This window comes from Bubalus kerabau, chromosome 16 (assembly GCF_029407905.1).
Source record: "Bubalus kerabau isolate K-KA32 ecotype Philippines breed swamp buffalo chromosome 16, PCC_UOA_SB_1v2, whole genome shotgun sequence".
NCBI lineage: Eukaryota > Metazoa > Chordata > Mammalia > Artiodactyla > Bovidae > Bubalus > Bubalus kerabau.
The window spans coordinates 65,237,306-65,250,992 of NC_073639.1; the positions used below are offsets into that span (position 1 = coordinate 65,237,306).

The window sequence follows — 13,687 nt, forward strand, 5'->3', positions numbered from 1 at the left end:
AGGAGCAGTCAAGGGTGCAGCCTTCCTGACGGTGTGTCACGTGAACCATGCAAAAGAATCTCTCCACACTGGCCCCAAGGCACAGGGCGGGCTGAAGGCACTGAGAAGTCCTGCAGCCTGGACGTCAGTCATCTCTGCTTAACCCAGTGTCCATGGAGCCTTGCTCTCAGGAAGCATCCAGAACTGGGAAACATGGAGCAAAAGTTGGGAGCCAAACTTCAGGGCCTCCGTTTTTTATAGTGGGTGCATGAATACCCACCTGGCTGAGGTTATCATGTGGTTATGTTCATTTTGAATGACCTCCCAGCACAGAGCTCAGGGCAGACAGGTAGTGTGTTTGTTAAAAGAAGGAACAAATAAACAGATGTATGGAAAAGAGGATTAATAAGTGGATGAAGGAATGGATCAATGCAAGGATAGCAAAAGGCATGACTGAATAAAATAAGCGGATCCCGAATGAATCAATGTCTGAACTAAATGAATTCATTCATATATTCAGCAACGATCTAGTGAGCACCTACTGTGAGCAGGCACTGGGGATACAGCAGTGAATAAAGCAAAGTCCTTGCCTTGTGGCAATGACATTCTAGTGGAAAGAGAGACAGAAAACAAGATAAATGTGTGAAATATAAAGTATACCAGATGGAGAAAACCCAAGCAGGGAAGGAGAGGGGAAAGAAGGTATGTGGAGGAGAAAGATGGTATGTAGAGGTGGTGCACATTTTACATAGAATGGTGGTAAATGAAGGAATGACTGAAATCATGGATGACTAGACGGGGGAGAATAAATGCAGGTATGAAATGGCGGCAGGCATGGGTGACTGGGCTAATGAAAGAGTTATTGAACGAATGAACGGAGGAATACATGAATGTGTGAACCAAGACATGAAGAAAGGAATGAACGAATGTATAAGTGAACTTGTGCTTGAAGTAATCAACGAATGGATGAACGAACGACTGAATGAGTGGACGGATGAAGGAAAGAAGGGCCATTGGAGTCTGCAGGGTGGTGGCCTCTGTTGATCCCTGCCCTCACCCCAGGCGCTGACTCTGCTTCCCAGCCCCTCCTGGTCTAAACAGATCCCACACTGGCTTCGCCCTTCTTCCCCGCCCCCTCTCCCACCCCCCAGCCTGTGATGGCCACTGTTTCAGTGCCTGTGTCGACCCTTGAGAGGTGGGGCCGCTTGCCTCCCCTACTCCCCTTGCTGATTGGCATCCCCGTGCTGTCTGGACACCCCACTTCCTTGCCTTCCGCCCCAACCCATATTGCGCTGACCTTCAAGCTCGCTCCTGCGCATATACTGACCCCCCGGGGTCGTCTCCCGCCCCTCTGGCCTGCCCTGACCACCCCCCACCCCGACCTCGACCCCGCCTCCGCCCAGCCGCGGAGGTTCACCGTCCTCGGGTCCTGACTCCCGTTCCCCTTGTGAACACAGGCACCATGCGGCCAGTGCGGCGCAACTTCTACGACCCGTCGTCGGCGCCGGGCAAGGGCATCGTGTGGGAATGGGAGAACGACGGCGGCGCGTGGACGGCCTACGACATGGACATCTGCATCACCATCCAGAACGCCTACGAGAAGCAGCACCCGTGGCTCGACCTCTCGTCGCTCGGCTTCTGCTACCTCATCTACTTCAACAGCATGTCGCAGATGAACCGCCAGACGCGCCGGCGCCGCCGCCTGCGCCGCCGCCTGGACCTCGCCTACCCGCTCACTGTCGGCTCCATCCCCAAGTCGCAATCGTGGCCCGTGGGCGCCAGCTCGGGCCAGCCCTGCTCGTGCCAGCAGTGCCTGCTGGTCAACAGCACGCGCGCCGCTTCCAACGCCATCCTGGCCTCGCAGCGCCGCAAGGCGCCCCCCGCGCCCCCGCCACCCCAGCCGCCGCCCGGAGGACCAGCGGGCACGCTCGCCGTGCGCCCCAGCGCCACCTTCGCCGGCGCCGCGCTCTGGGCCGCGCCAGCCGCCGGCCCCGCCGAGCCCGCGCAGCCCCCCGGCGCGCCCCCGCGGAGCCCGAGCGCCCCCGGAGGCGCGCCCACCCCGGGGCAGAACAACCTCAACCGGCCCGGGCCCCAGCGCGCCACCAGCGTGAGCGCACGCGCCTCCATCCCGCCGGGGTAAGCCGGGCCCTGGGCGCAGGGGTGGCGACCCACCGGGGCTAGGAACAAAGAATTACAGTAATTACAAAAATCATAAGAATTACCTAGCGTCTATTAAGTATTCACTTTGTGCCAAGAGTTAACTAAGCACCTTAACGCTCATTTATCTCCAGGAATGAGGACCTTATGAGGGAGGGAGCGTCATCAGCCCCAATTTACAGATAACGAACATGCCTCAATTTACAGATAACGAACAATCTGCAGCATGGGGAGGGTTAGTAACACATCCCAGATCGTGTAGTTCACAAGTGATGTAGCCATAGCCCCAGCTACACTGGTGTGTGTGTGCGCGCGTGCTCAGTCGCTCATTCGTGTCCGACTCTGCGACCGCATGGACTGCAGCCCGTCAAGCTCCTCTGTCCATGGGATTTTCCAGGCAAGAATGCTGGAGTGGATTGCCATTTCTTCTTCCAGGGGATCTTCCTGTCCCAGGGATCAAACCTGCATTTCTTGCACTGGCAGGTGGCTTCTTTACCACTGAGCCACCTGGGAAGCCATAATGGTGTATAGTCCATGTCTGCTATTTACTAAATTCTTTTTCTGCACCATCTCATTTATTACACACCCCCTCCATTTCATCATGTCTCTATTACAGATGGAGAGGCAGAGGCTGGGAGAGGTATGATACTTTCTGAGGGCCACCCAGGTGGAGGGCAGGGATTGAAGTTCAGACCTGTAGGATTTTGGAGTCTGCACTGTGTTGTTTTTGAAGTTCTAGAGGGTTTCCATACCCTGCCCCAGGCCATACCTATCTCATGTGGAAGCTCAAGCAAGCCAATATTGTCCAAATATTTGTGGCCCTAAAGGCCACGCCTGAAATATCACCATTACATGGGACTAATACTATGGTTTTCAAGCTGAGCTTTAGGGACCCCTGGGACAACACGGCGTAGTGGCAGGAGAGGGGGCTGGCCAAGAAGCCAGCCTCTGCTTTCATTTTAACCAGATCAGCCCTTTCTGGACTCTCTTTTGCGAACTGGTTTTCATAGGATTTCACTGAGGAAGGGAACCTGGATCATAACAGCTTTGGAAATGCCTGGGTTAAGACACCCATGCCCCAGGATATGGACCCAGTGAGTCTGTCAGCTTCCCACCCAGGAGTCCAGATTCACTTGATCTCAGCAGAGGACCAGATCCTGAAAGAGTTGGAATGGGAGGCCAGAGCAGAGACCTTGACCTTGAGATAGACCAGAAGGGAAAAGGGCAGGTGGGGTGTGGGCTGTGGTGCCCAAAACCAGGAACAAGCACCAAAAGGCAACTCTGCTCGCATCCCTCTGGCATGACCTAGGAGAGTGGTCATGCACGGGTCAGATGTGGAGACAACCTCTGAGGTCACCATATCCAGGTCTTCCTTTCACCAAGAAACTGAGGCCTGGGGAAGGGAAGGGGCCCTGAATTAGGCTGCCCTTCAAAATCTTTCTGGGCTTCCCTGGTGGCTCAGACGGAGAAGAGTCTGCCTGCAATGAGGAAGAGCCAGTTTCGATCCCTGGGTCGGGAAGATCCTCTGGAGAGGGGAATGGTTATCCACTCCAGTATTCTTGCCTGGAGAATCCCATGGACAGTGGAGCCTGGCAGGCTACAATCAATGGGGTCGCAAAGAGTCAGACACAACTGAACGATTAACACTTTCTTTCACTTTCTGAATCTCTCTGGCTTCTGAACTTTTGAGAATCTGGCTGCTTGGGTTCCGATCCCCTCTTGGCAGCCACTTCTGAGCTATGAGATCTGGGGCAAGTCCCTCTCCTTCACTGAGCCTCAGTTTTATCATCTGTCAAGTGGGAGCTGTGTGCCTGATCATACATAGCACTTATATTGAGATAGTCCTTCAGTGGCAGCCAGGACTACTAATGTTATCCGGAGGAGGGTGGTATGGGGGGCCGGGGAGGTGATTTTCTACCGGAAGGACTACAGCAGCTGCCACCTGCCCACCTAGCCCTCCCTTCCTCTCCCCTTCCCCTCCAGATCATTCCTCTCCAGCATCCCAGTGCCCACAGGGAGGAGACCAGAGGAGGTTTGGGAGAGCATTTTGGGGAAACACTGCAGAAGGGACTCACCCATCTGGGAATCACAGACGGGTATTCATGTGGCTCCTTGCAGATCACAGCCTGGCTTTGGCCGGGCTGGAGGGCCCTAGGATGACAAGAGTAGAAAACAAGTTGGAGTAGATGCGGGAGGGGACAGAAGCAGAAAAGTCCCCGGTGCCTTTGCAGCAAGAATTCGAGAATCTTCTCTCCAGGGCTGTATCACTGAAACCCACTAGTGAATTATGAAGTCAGAAGGTTGTAACCAAAATTTTCTGAGAACGGGATGGGAGGGAACTGAATAGAATCAAAGAAAGAGAACAGAAGAGAAAACATTGGCATGTGTCATACTTAGTAAAAATTGCTCCAGGAACCTTTTGCATGATTTCTACATGCGTTTCATGGGTCGCCAGGTGAAATGAATTTCTCAGTCACTGATGAAATTTTTGAAAACGGCTCTTTCAGGGCAAGCTGGGGGTTGCTCAGTTTTTATTGCTCGGTATCAATTCTCTAAATATGTACTGTGGGTGCATGTTCACAGAGACTGACAAGACAAATGGGGTCCAAACTGCTGAACATACAGCCTGCAAATGAGTAAATGAACACAGATGCTGGAGAGAGAGGGAAGCACTAGGGAGGTGATGGGACAGGGTGGTGTGGTTGGGAGGGATGGAGTAGTCAGGGCTGACCCTGTTGAGGAGGTGCATAGCCAAGGAACATCAGCTAAAAATACCCCTGGCTCAGGGGCTTCCCTAGCAGTCCAGTGGTTTTGACTGTGCCTTCCAATGCAGGGGACGCAGGTTTGATCCCTGGCAGGGGAACTAGGGTCCTGCATGTCTCAGGTTGTGACCAAAAAAAATTTTTTTTAAATAGCCCTGGTTCAGAGTAGAGGGGTGGGCCCAGGACACATGGAGTCTGTTGCTGAGGGAGGGGATGGGAGGAAGGCAGCATGGAGATGGCAGACCCTAGTTCCTGCAGAGTGAAGCTTCCCGTTTCCCAGGCAACTGAGGCTCAGTGCAGCCCATGAGGGGAAAGGGATGGTGTCTCTGAGGAATCAGGCCCCCCACCTTCGCCCTGGTCTCCAGAACACCCAGAGCCCCTCATGGCCCTTCCCACAGTCTCTCTGCTTCTGTGTTTAAGTCCATCGGTGTGCCTGGGCTGCCATAGCAAAGTGCCACAGACTGGGGAGGCCCAAACAACAGAAATGTATTGTCTCAGTTCTGGAGGCTAGAAGCCAGAGATCAAGGTGATGGCAGGGTGGGTTTCTTGTGAGGCCTTGGCTTACAGACAGGCACCTTCCCCCTGTCTTCACATCATCTACCCTCTGTATCCCTGTGTCCAAATTTCCTCTTTATGAGAACACCAGGCTTATTGATTAGAGCCCACTCCAATGACCTCATTCATAACTTGATGACCTCTGCAAAGACCCTGTCTCCAAGTGTCTGGGAGTTTGGAGAGGGGTTAGGACTCCAGCGGGGACTTCCCTGGTGGCTCAGTGGTAAAGAATCTGCCTGCCAATGCAGGAGACACAGGTTCGATCCCTGGGTTGGGAAGATCCCCTGGAGGAAGAAATGGCAACCCACTCCAGTATTCTTGCCTGGCAGATCTCAGGGACTGGGGAGCCTGGGGGGTTACAGTCCGCGGGGTCACAAGAGTCGGATATGACTTAGCAACTGAATAACAAGAACAACAGGACTCCAATGCATGAGTTTCGGGTCCAGACACAACTGAAGACACAGCAGTGTCTGGGTCTCTCCTATTACAGCTTTCTGAGTCTCAGCCTCTCTTTCAGTCTCTCTCTGTCTCTCTGTGACTGTGTCTCCCTGTCTCTGTCTGTCTCTTGCTCCTTCTCTCCTGCCTTTTTCTTTCCTTCTCAGCAGCTCTCTCCTTCTCTGTTCCCTTTTCTCCACCCTTCTTCTCTCCTGCAGAGAGAGGTGCATAGCTTCTCCTCCCTGGCCTCAGTTTCCCCATCTGTCAAATGGAGCTAAAATCATCCCAGTCCACGTCTGCTGGCTCATCAGAACTGATGGGTGTGCAAATGTATTTAAAATCACTACACATGATCAGTGTGCAAAGGAGGGGTGAACTCAGACATTATTCTTTGTCATCCTTCTTACCTCCCATCCTCAGCTCAGGACAGAGGTCCAGAGAGCGGCACTGACTTGTCCCCAGGTCACACAGCCAGCAGGACTACAGTGTCCCCCTGGCTGGGGTTTTTTTCCACTCCCCCCTGTGATGAGGCGGGAAGCCAGCTGGCAGCTGATGCCTGGGGGACGGAGACACAGGGGTGGGGAAGATCCGCCCTGTCTCCTGAGAGGGCAGCGTCCAGCACTTTGGAACACAGCTGTGGGGCAGACTAAGAGTTTCCAGCCCACGTGGTGGAGGGGAGAGGGAGGGGGAACAGCTGCAGGCCTGTTTCCATTTACTGAGCGCTCACAACATCCCAGGCTCTGTCTCACGGCTTTTACATGCATTGCCTCTCTTGCTGTGCACAGAAATGGTGGTAGGTCCTATTATGCCCACTTCTCAGATGAGGTAACTGAGGCTCTGAAAGCCTGGCACTTGCTCAAGGTCACGCAATTAGGACTCTGATTCAACAATCCCAGTCGGTCATGGTATTGGGGTGGCCCCTGGCTGCCCGCTCCAAGTTTCGAGCCAGGGTCCGAGAGACCTGGTCCTGATGCCACAAGGTGTTTGGAGGTCCAAAGAGTCGGGGGACCCGCAGCAGCTGAGCTTGGGGCCAACTTCCCTGTCTCCTCTCACTGTGTGACCCCAGTGGACCCCATTGCCCTCTCTGGTCCTCAGTTTTTGCACCCCGTGCAGTAGGGCTGGCAACAAAGGCCAACAAGGGGGCAGATATCAAGCTGCCTGCATTTCAGATCCATCCCTAGCAGTGGGAGAGGGATTTAGCCCCACCCCCTCAAGCACATCCTTATCAGACCAGTACGATGTTGTCATTGAGATGCTGTTTGAGTTTTCAAACCTCTGGTTCTTAGCCTGAGAACTTCTTCCTGTTTACTGGCCACCTGTGATTCCTTCTTTTACCAATCACTTGTTTATTTCTTTTGTTTCTCCTTCTCTAGGGCTCTCTCCTGCTTTTTTTAAAATTGATTTGCAGGTGCTCCTTCTGCATTTTAAGGGTCTGAGCTCTTTATTATCTTTCCCCAGCTTGCTATTTCTTTGTACCTTCTTCTTTATTTATTCATTTTTGGCTGCTTCGGGTTGGGTCTTGGCTGTAGCATGGGGGCTCTTTCCTTGTAGCTCACAGGCTTCTCTCTAGTCGCAGTGCGTGGGCTCCAGAGCAAGAGGGCTTGGGCTCAGTAGTGGCACCATTGCAGGCTTGGTTGTCCCATGGCATGTGGGATCTTAGTTCCCCAGCCAGGGATCGAACCCACATCCCCTGCATTGAAAGGCGATTTCATTGAAAGGAAGGGGTATAGGGAGTAGTGGGAGGGACATAAATGGAAATGAAGAGGTCAGAAAAGGCCTCACTGAGAATATAGTGTTTGAGCAAGGATTGAAGGAGGTTAAGAAGCAAGCTATGCAGAGAACTGGGGTGGGGGAGAGCACTATAGACAGAGGGAACAGCTTGTGCAAAGGCCCTGAGGCAGGAGCAAACCTGGTTTGTGCGAGGAGACCAGTGTGGCTCCAGAGGTGACAGGGGGGTGTGCAGTGGGAGAGGAGGTCAGAGATGAAATGGGGCCAGTCCCGTAGGGCCCTGAAGGCTGTGTTGAGGACTTTGGCTTTTCCTCTGCGGGAAATGGGAGCCAGCTGGTGTTGTGAGCTGGAGACAGGCTGGGATGACTTTGCTGTCGCAAGCTCACTCCAGACATGCAGGATAGGTGGGGGGTGGGGGGGGTGGGCTTTGATGTGGCTGGTGTGTTTGGGTGTTTTCCTTCTTCTTTTCATTTCTTGCAGTGATTTTACGTTTAGGTTTGAAAGCATTCACATTTTGTTTCTCCGGCTCTTCACTAGGTATTATATTTTAATGCTTCAAAAAACAACAGTCCCAAAGGCACAACATGAAAAGTCTCTCCTGCACTGTGTCCCCGTGGGGCCTCTGGGCTGCCCACTCTCCCCCTTTTCCTGGCCTTGCTGGACGACAGTGGCTGTAACCCTGCTTTTTCCCTCATGGCTGCTGGGCTCCCCCTGTGCCTCACCGTGAGGTCAAACCAAACACCCCCATCCCCCCACCCTCCCACCCCGCCCCCCCAGACCTGAAGCACTTCCTGCCCTGCTCCCTGGGAGGCCAAACCACACTCCTGTCAGTACGTGGCTGCCCCAGGCCGTGGGAACCGCCAGCCCTCCCCTCCCCTCCCTTCCCCTGCCTGGGCTCCCCACACCGCCCCCCCAACCACCAGAGCAAGCAAGCAAAGCGGGCTAGAGACCAGGAGGGTGGGGGAAGGTGACCTAGAGCCCCCAGGCCTCTAGATAAGCCTGGGCCCTAACTGACTACCACCCCTCAGAATATCGCTCCAAGGGATTTTGGTACTGTTGAATCCTTAGGAGTAGACAGGGTCAGGGACGAGGGGACCCATTTGACAGAGGGGGAAACTGAGGCCCGTAGAAGGTCAGCGGCTTGTTCAGGCAGCCCGAGGGGTGCTCGTGCGAGGAAAGGGGAAGTGAACCAGGCCACAGCAGCTGTTGATGGTCTGTGGCTTTGGCTGGCCCCATGGGGCACCTCCCTGGAGCTTGCTGTGATGTTCTCAGCCCTCTGGCTCTGTGGGGTGTGGGGGTGGGGACTTGGTTGACCCCGGACTGTGGGGGACAAGAGTTCAGGTACAGAAGGAGTGGGCACTGAAGCGGGGGCAGGTCACAGGAGCAGGTCCAGGGAGGTAGGTGCCATGTGCTATTTAACTTCCTTCTCCCCACGATGTGGCCTTCCCACTTCTGCCCCGTCCTCACCCACCTGGACCCAAATAGCTGAGGCCTGAACCTCCAGGGGCTTCCCAAGGGGTCATGGGGTAAGTGCCAGGTGTCCAGGGAGGCCCACTGGGGGACCTGAAACCACCATCAGAGACTGTGACGTGCCTGGAGCCTGCCGGGGACATGGAGGGGAGGGAGAGGACAGGGAGGCCAGCCTAGATAGGTGGATGGAAACTATAGGGAGTGTCAATGTGGTTTCTTGTGTCCCTGGGGTCTTGGACCCCCTCATTGCCTGGGAAAGAAAGGAGCAACCAGATCAGGCAAATGTACCCACTCATGCAGCCCCCAGTGAGCTCTCCCAGCCCTGAGCCAGCTCCAGGGCCCAGGTCAAAGGCTTTGCCCCACTTCTAGGCCCAGAGGGCTCAGAAGGCTGGCTCACCTATAGATAGCCCCACGTATCAGCCTGATGGGCTCAGCTCTGGCCTCTGACTCAGAAACTCCAGGGCCGCTAACCAGCTGGGTGACCTTCATGAAGTCACTTCCCCTCTCTGGGCCTCAGTTCCGTCATCTGCAGGATAAATGACAAGCAGATTTCAGTTCGTGTGCCCTCTCTGCTTGAATGGGAATGACCTTCTGGAGTCCTTTAGCTTAGTGGAAAGGAGTGCTGGGATGGATTGGTGATGTCTGCCACACGTGCAGTACTAGTATTAATGCACATGTCATGCGTTTGCCATCCCTGCTCCAACCTTGTCTCTGGGAGCACATTTGGTATGAGAACTACTGTTTCTAAGGACACCAGGCCCCCCTCTGAAGATACCGCAGAAGAAGCAGATCGATTCCATAGTTGGTTCAACTCCTCCACTCAATACTTACAGAGAACCCATTTGTGCCCAGTTTCATCTTCAATCCTGGGGTCACAGAGCTGGCTTAGACAAGTTTCCAGAAGCTTGCAATCTGGTGGAAGAGATGGGGTGAAACTCCACAGCTAGAAAGGAAGTCAGGAAACATCTGTGTCCTCCAAGAAAAGATAAACGCAGTCCCCTGGGCATTAAAATTGCTTAGGGACTTCCCTGGTGGTCCAGTGGTTAAGACTCTGGGCTTCCAATGCAAGAGGCAGGAGGTTCAATCTCTGGTTGGGAAAATAAGATCCATCATGCAACATGGCATGGCAAAAAAAAAAAAGTGGCTGTGTATTCACTGGGGGTAGATTAGAAAACCCTCCTGAAGATGGTGACCTTGAAACCTGTCTTCAAAGAGAAGAGGTGAATTGAGAATAGACCGTATGGACAGGCAGTGAGTGCAGTGTGGCAAAGGGAGCCAGACAGGAAAGCGCAGGGAATGGTTGAGGAACAGTTATCTAGGAAGCCCTCCCCACGGTATCTCATCCTGCGTTTGAACGCGGCCCCCCAGCTAGAGCAGGCACGAGGCATCTCTCTTTGCTTGTCTTTTGACAAAAGAAGGAGAGAGGAGCCAAATGCCCTTTTCCAGACTCATCCTGGGGAGATTTTTTTCTCAAATACAGCCTCCTGCCTTAGTCTCTGAACCAGGGTAAGAGAACTCGGTTTTGTGTGTGTGGAGAAGAGCACAGACTAGAATCTGACATTCTGGGCTCACATTTGAGCTCTACCACTTCCTGGCCAGTGACTTCACCTCTCTGTGCCTCAGTTTCCCCCTCTATAGAATGGGACGATCAGATGACAGAGGGAGGGTATACAGCCGAGTCTGAGACATAGCAAGCTCTTGAAATTATTGCCCCCCGCCCCTGCCCAGCCCATCTGTGTGAGGCGCATTCCCTGAGAGAGTTTCCAGGAAAAGTCAGGGTTCCTCAAAGCCTGGCCATGGAATCTCTGCCTTGAGAAGGATGCGAAGCATTTCTGGAAATTTCTTAGAGAAAGCTTACTCGGGCTGTTCCCACGGATGCCCACAAAGCATGCTCACTTCATAGCATTTTTTTTAAAAAATTGTTTGGCCACACTACACAGATTGTGGGGTCTTAGTTCCCTGACCAGGGATCAAATCCACACTCCCTGCCTTGGAAGGGCAGAGTCTTAACCACTGGACCACCAGGGAAGTCCAGTGTGCTCATTTTAGAATGAACATTGGCAGAGAGTCTCTGAGGGGACCAGAGGCTACAGAGAGGCTTCTCTGGGCATCTGCTTCAAGGCTCACTTCCAATGTGTGCAAAAAAAAGATTCACGGGGAGATTGTGCCTGAGCATCACCTCGGAACATCCCTGCAAAATCCGGTCTTCCTTCCTTCTTTCATGCAACAAGTCTTTCTTGAAAATCCACTGCATGCCATGTACCAGCGGTGACAGTGGGTGGTGAGGAAGGTCTTCCTGCCCGAGGCAGCGCTACAGCAGCCTCTGTGGGAAAAGCCTTCAGGCGGAGGGTGCAGCAAGTGCACAAGCCTCAAAAGGGCTCAGCGGTTCATTTTATTATTATTATTTTAATCGATGAGACACTGTTATTTTACATATATATAGAATAACGTCTCATCTATTTTATATATATATATATATAACAATGTCTCATCTATTATATATATGTGTGTGTGTATATATATATACATTGAATATATACAATGAATATATATATTCATTCGGGACCTTAGTTCCTCAACCAGGGATCGAACCCATGCCCCCTGCATGGACTCCTAACCACTGGACCACCAGGGAAGTTGCAGGGCTCAGCATTTTAGAGCAACAGCAGAAGCATGTAGAGTAGAGAGATGGAGAGGGTAAGAGATGAGGTTACAGTACCAGGGAGGGTCTGGTCATATGGAAGACTTTTATAAAGTCTTTTATAGACTTTTATATCAGACTGTGATATTTTATACATATATAATATTAGTTATGTATAATTACATTATGATAATATAATTAATATTATATCAGTTATATATCATATTATAAAATTAAGTAAGGTAAGAGCAAAAGCAGAGGCCTCTCTAAAGTGGCAAGGAAGGTCTCTGGTAGAGTAACATTTGAGCAGAAACCTGTGTTGAGTGCGGGAGCAGAACATAAGGATAATTGGGCATTCTGGAAGAGCAGTCAGCAAGTGCAAAGGCCCTGGGGTGAGGATGTGCCTGACCTGTTTGCAGAACCGCAGGGAAACCAGGAGGCTGGGGTGGAGTGGATTGAGGGGGGAGCACAGGAAAAACAGAGTTCAAGGGATCAGTACTGGCTGTGTTGCATATGGTAATGTGTGCATGCTAAGTCGCTCAGTCACGTCCCACTCGACGTGACCCTATGGATCATAGCCTGCCAGGTTCCTCTGTCCATGGGGATTCTCCAGGCAAGAATACTGGACTGGGTTGCCGTGCCCTCCTCCAGGGGATCTTCCTGACCCAGGGATCAAAAACACATCTTCTGTCTCCTGCATTGGCAGGGGGGTTCTTTACCACTAGTGCCACCCTGGAAGCCCATACAGTAAAGAGGCTGGAATTTACTCTAAGCAAGGTAAGAGCCAGGAGGGACTGAGGGTAGAGGAGGAACAGAATCTGAAGCAGAGACGGGCAAGGCATCGGACCCATCCCTGCCCTGGGGCAGCCAGGCCTGGCTTCTGGTCAGAACAGGTTTCAGGCCTGCAGGGCTCCTCTGACCCTTTGCCATGCGGGGGCGTTGGCGGGGGGGATGAAGGGGGGCGAAGAGGGCGGAGCCAAGGGCGAAAGCCCGCCCCTCCTTCCCGGAGGCCTGCGGGCAGCGGTCTCCTGTCCAGGGCAGGAGGATGTTCTCACTGACTGAAGGGGAGGAAACAGTGCATCCCACATCAAAAGGGGGCCTGGGTGGTTCCCACGCTCCGGCATCGTGGGAACCTTGCTACCCTGGGTTCTCGCAGGGGCCTGCAGATTGAGAGAGCTGGGGGCCACCTGGGGACTGTCCCCCAGCTTGCCGATGGGTAAATACAAAACAGCTCCACCATCACACCTTACTCACAGCCCTCCTCCCAGGAGCAAGACTGATTTTTGTAACCCAGAGCACTGTGGTTTTTAAAGGGTGCCAGAGATTGGAGGACTGCTAAGATCTAAAATAGTCCCTTTCTGGGGTCCCCTCACCCCCCTTTCTAACTCCCTGGCCAAAGGCTCAGCATGACCAGTGTCATGAGCCAGACCAGACTTTGTGCTTCATATAGACCTGAGGTAGCCAACTGTCATTGCTGGTTGGTAGAGGCTCCCTGGAAATCTGTGCTGATGATTCTACTTGGCTCTAGAGAGTGCTGTGATGGATTAGTGATGTCTGCCACAGGTGGGAGACAAGAAGTGGTGGTCCTCATGCTAAATATTTTTCTTTCCACCCATTTTACAGATAGCCCTGGAGAGAAGGAAGGATTGTTTGCTCATGAGATAGGAGGGAAGGAAGGAAGGAACGAATGGGATGGGGAAGCCCTGGATATGTAGAGGACCTTAACAGTCTGTCTATATTGGAAGTGTTTTAAGGAATTCCCTGGCTGTCCAGTGCTTAGAACTCCACACTTCTACTTCAAGGGACATAGGTTCAATCCCTGGTCAAGGAACTAAGATCTGCATGCCAATAATATTAACAACAATAATACAATGGAAGTGTTTCAAAGGACAGCAGAAAGAGGAGAAGCCAGATGTGCCTCCACGCTATCTTAAAAGAGGACTGGGGGACTTCCCTGTTG

The 13,687-nt window shown here is 52.8% G+C and overlaps 1 protein-coding gene across 1 annotated transcript in view; it reads left to right on the forward strand.

Moving 5' to 3' along the window:
• Positions 1 to 13,687, forward strand: part of DTX1 (deltex E3 ubiquitin ligase 1) — a 38,699-nt gene that overhangs the window by 17,505 nt on the left and 7,507 nt on the right. The window contains exon 3 of the mRNA XM_055549939.1: positions 1,437 to 2,115. Within this exon, the coding sequence (XP_055405914.1) occupies positions 1,437 to 2,115 (679 nt within the window). The remainder of the gene's footprint in view (positions 1 to 1,436; positions 2,116 to 13,687) is intronic.